General features: G+C 52.3%; 1 protein-coding gene across 1 annotated transcript, besides 6 other annotated features; it reads left to right on the top strand.

Annotated features, from left to right (window-relative positions):
• Positions 1–1,258: a sequence feature (heterozygous, Esmeraldo-like haplotype).
• Positions 1–3,674, top strand: Tc00.1047053446067.9 (hypothetical protein, conserved; the record flags this gene model as incomplete). The annotated part of the gene is made up of 1 exon (XM_797998.1): positions 1–3,674. A coding segment is annotated over one exon (3,674 nt), but the record flags the coding sequence as incomplete, so codon positions are not given.
• Positions 1,259–1,292: a sequence feature (haploid, non-Esmeraldo-like haplotype).
• Positions 1,293–2,507: a sequence feature (areas merged during assembly that could not be assigned to a particular haplotype. This can correspond to areas where the two haplotypes were merged or to regions with more than two copies in the genome that were merged during assembly.).
• Positions 2,508–2,531: a sequence feature (haploid, non-Esmeraldo-like haplotype).
• Positions 2,532–3,674: a sequence feature (heterozygous, Esmeraldo-like haplotype).
• Positions 3,578–3,604: a microsatellite.

Raw genomic sequence — 3,674 nt, 5'->3', positions numbered from 1 at the left:
GGAAGTGCGGACGGAACAAAAGGATTACAGAACTTCTTGCGTGGGTGCCAAGTGACGTCACTAGACGATGCAGCAATGAAAATGGTGGCTTTTGCAGGGGATGTTCTCTTAAACAGTCTGGCACTTGAGGAGGCGGAAAATCGCGTGCAGTTGCTGCAGAACTGGGCGTTGAGCTACGGTGTGCACACAGCTCCACTGCTGGGTATTTGCACTCGTGTGGCAAATGCAATTTCTGCCTCTGAGTTTGAAGAAATACCCATGCGCGTGGCAGAGATGCTGAAGAGGGAACAGGAGTTCGGTCGGTTACTCGGGGTTCCAGCGAAAACAGTCGGACCAACGCGCGCCGCTCTTCTTAAAATGGTAACTGACTGGGCGGAAAAGATTGGTGTGGAGCAGCAGCCGGATGCAGGGACGTTTCTTACCGAATTGGACTTTGCCCTTTCTGATTTGCACTCGGGCTATGCGTCTCTGAAAAACAAAATTGCTGCTATTCAGAACGAGCTATATCAAGCTCTGTCTGCATTGGAGACGGGGGGAAAGCAAGCGGAGCAGATTACTGCGCTCCTGCGGTCCGCCCATCCGACGGAAGAATTGACGGTTACAACAGCGACAGCGGGAGAGATGTCACCGTCTGGTATCCTTCAAGTGGCGCTCGCATCGTTGCGCTTGGAAGTTGAGTGGGCTGTAGAAAAGATTGTTAGCAACACCGAGCAGACGCGAAGGACGCTGGAAGTGCTTGAGCCCGTGTGCAGCGGCCGCAGTGTGCTGGAGGTATGCTTGCACGCAGCGGAAGAATTGCAGGAACGACGGTCGACGGAAGAAGTGCTTCGGGCGGAGTTGACGAATGTGCAAGCGAAGGCGGAGTCTTACCGTGGTTGCATTGAAGCGAGCATGAGATGCCTACCAGACTCGCTGATTCACGTCAAGGCAGGCGATGATTTGCAGCGAAGGTGCGCTTCCGCCAGTGCGGAGCTGCGCCGTCGGATGGAAGTTGTTTCCAGCGCTCAGCGGATCATTGCGTTGGGAGGGCATGATAATCACAGTGGTGACCTTTGCATGAACGTTGACGACATGCTCCGGAAGCTGCGGCAGCTGAAAGAAAGGGAGAAGATGCTTGAGGCGAATTATGAAAGTAGTCAACAACGGGCGTTGAAGCTTGAGGAAACGCTGCGGGCGACAGAAGAACGACTGGAGGAGACAATAACGTTTCAGGTAGAAAAAGAGCGGAATGCGATTATGCAGGAAAAAGAGAAGCAGAATTTGTTGCAGGCTCAACTCTCGGAGTCCGTTCATGAAAGGGAAAAGCTGCGTACGACACTAGCCGCCTGCGCCAGTGCCATTGGCTGTAGTCTTGAGGGTGGATCAGGTGGCAACGACGCCGCCAATCACAACAATAAAAATGGTGATGATAAGGAGGTGGCGGATTTACTGCGGGCCGTAAAGGCTCTTGCCTCCGCACACGATGCCAGTGTGAATGAACTGGAAGAACTGAGGGAACAACATGCGTTATCGCGGAAGGCACTCGCGTCCGTAAATGACATCCGTGCTCTCGCGCAGGAGGAGCAGTGCCGCCTTATGGAAGAGGTAGAGCGGCTGCGCGCTGAAATTATTGTGGTCACGGCGTCCAACGAGGAGCATCGAGCTGCGCTTTTGCATCTAACGGAGCAGGCGGAGGGAGTTGTCTTGAGAATTTCGACTGCGCACTCACCTTCCTCATTTTTGTCGTCATCCACCCTCACAAAGCGTGCTCCTCTTGTAGCTCAGTGCTTGTTAGATGCATGCAACATTTTTGAGGAAAACCGTTGTGCTCTGGAGGATGAATTGTCTGCGTTGAAGAGACTTTACGAGGAACGTCAACACGAGATGAAGGCGGTGAATGAAGTTCTCTGTGAGGCTCTGGAACTCACAGGGGAAACTAATCCTAGCGATACAATGCAACTTGGTGCAATCGTAAAGGAAAAGTTATCTAAGGCTCTAAAAGAGAAGAATGCTATTGCAGATGTGACGGAGGCGCTACAAAGCGAGAACGCCATGCTGAAGGCTTCATGTACCTCCACTCAAGCCAAACTGGAGGAGACGACGACAGCGTTGGAGCAGGTGGACACGCAGAAGCGAGCATTGCAGGAGGAATTGCGTGCATTCGCGGCCTTTGCTGAAAATGTCGCGGAGACGGTGGGTGAGCCGCTGCCTAGTGGTTCCACCGATCTGGAGCGCCTGAAGGTTGCTTGTGCTGCACACCAGGCGTCTCTGCAGCATCACGCAGAGGAACTTACGCGGGTGCGTGAAGAACTTGATGTCGCTAGCAGCAGCTCTGCCGTGATGAGGGCGACAATCGATGAGAATGCGGCAGAAAGAGAACGGTTAACCGAGCAGCTTCTTGGTGCAGAGCAGGAGCGTGAGGCCTTGTTGAAGGCTTCGGAGCAACTTGTAGAACGTGTGCAGAGCATACTGGATGATCACGTGGAGGTGCAGCGTGAGCTGACATTTGCCGGAGGCGATGACGATGTGACGGTGGTGGATATTGTGCAGGCGTGTGTAGAGCAGCTAGATAAAAATCGTATTGGGGCGGAGACCTCAAATGAGCAACTCGCAGCGCTTCAACGAGAAAACGCCATGTTGATGAAAGAAATTCAACGTCTTCAAAATAGTGCGGCGGTGAAATCCGGGGAGGTTACGGAGCTTCACGAACAACTGCGTATTCTGCTTGAAAGCCGACAGGTGGCGCAGGCCGATCAGTCCAAGTTACAAGCGGAGCATGACAGTCTCTCTCGTCAAGTGCAGGCGCTTTTTACCGACGCGTTGCATATGGCGGCAGATGAAATGAGGCTTCAGTTGCCAATGTTCACTGACACCAGTGCCTCCGGTGCTTTGCAAGGGCTCCGCTCGCTTTTTGATTACATCGCAGAAAAGTTCCGTTCTGGTGCCCATCTCAGTGATGATACGGAAGACAAGATTGAATCGTTAAAACAGTTATTGCAGCTGCAAGAACGGCAAAACGCTAAGGAGAACAAGATTCTGTACCGAACCTTTTGTGATCACGTTGTAGTTTATACGGGCACCAATTACTCAAGAAGGGAGGATGGCGATGAGGATAGCGGCAGCGGGAAGCCACATCGACTTACGACTGATTTTCTTGTTGCTGTAGGGGAAACTCTACACGGTGTTCACACTGAATTCCGACATGCGGGGAGGCTTTTTCATCGCCTGATGGGAGGCCCAGTAGAGCCATCGAGCTCGTTGCGTGGAATGACATTGCCAGAATTGGCAGCATGGCTTGGGGAAGCTGCCAGTGAGACAGTGGAGCGATCGGAGTTACTGCATAACGCCATTCGAGCCGTTTCACAAATTGTGGAAATATTGCCTATTGACCTTGCGTCCTCGCAGGAGCAAGTGACCGAGTGGGTGGAGAGCTTTTCCCTGTGGCTGGAACGAGCACAGCGTGGGGTGGATTCTTCCGATCGTCTACTGGAAGCACTCACAAGTGTTGTTCATAGCCATGGCGGTACCGTAGAGGAGACGTTAAGCACTAATACGACCATCACTAGCTTCAACAATTATAACAATAATAGCAGCAGCAATCATCATCATCATCATCATCATCATCTTGACATTGTGGACACGTCGCTACAAGATTTGAACAACAGCCGCACGGATATGTCATTCTCCCGGTACAT

This window comes from Trypanosoma cruzi, genomic scaffold (assembly GCF_000209065.1).
Source record: "Trypanosoma cruzi strain CL Brener 1047053516275 genomic scaffold, whole genome shotgun sequence".
Taxonomy (NCBI): domain Eukaryota; phylum Euglenozoa; class Kinetoplastea; order Trypanosomatida; family Trypanosomatidae; genus Trypanosoma; species Trypanosoma cruzi.
Note: the sequence above shows the minus strand (reverse complement) of the source record. Positions and strands in the feature narration are given on the sequence as shown.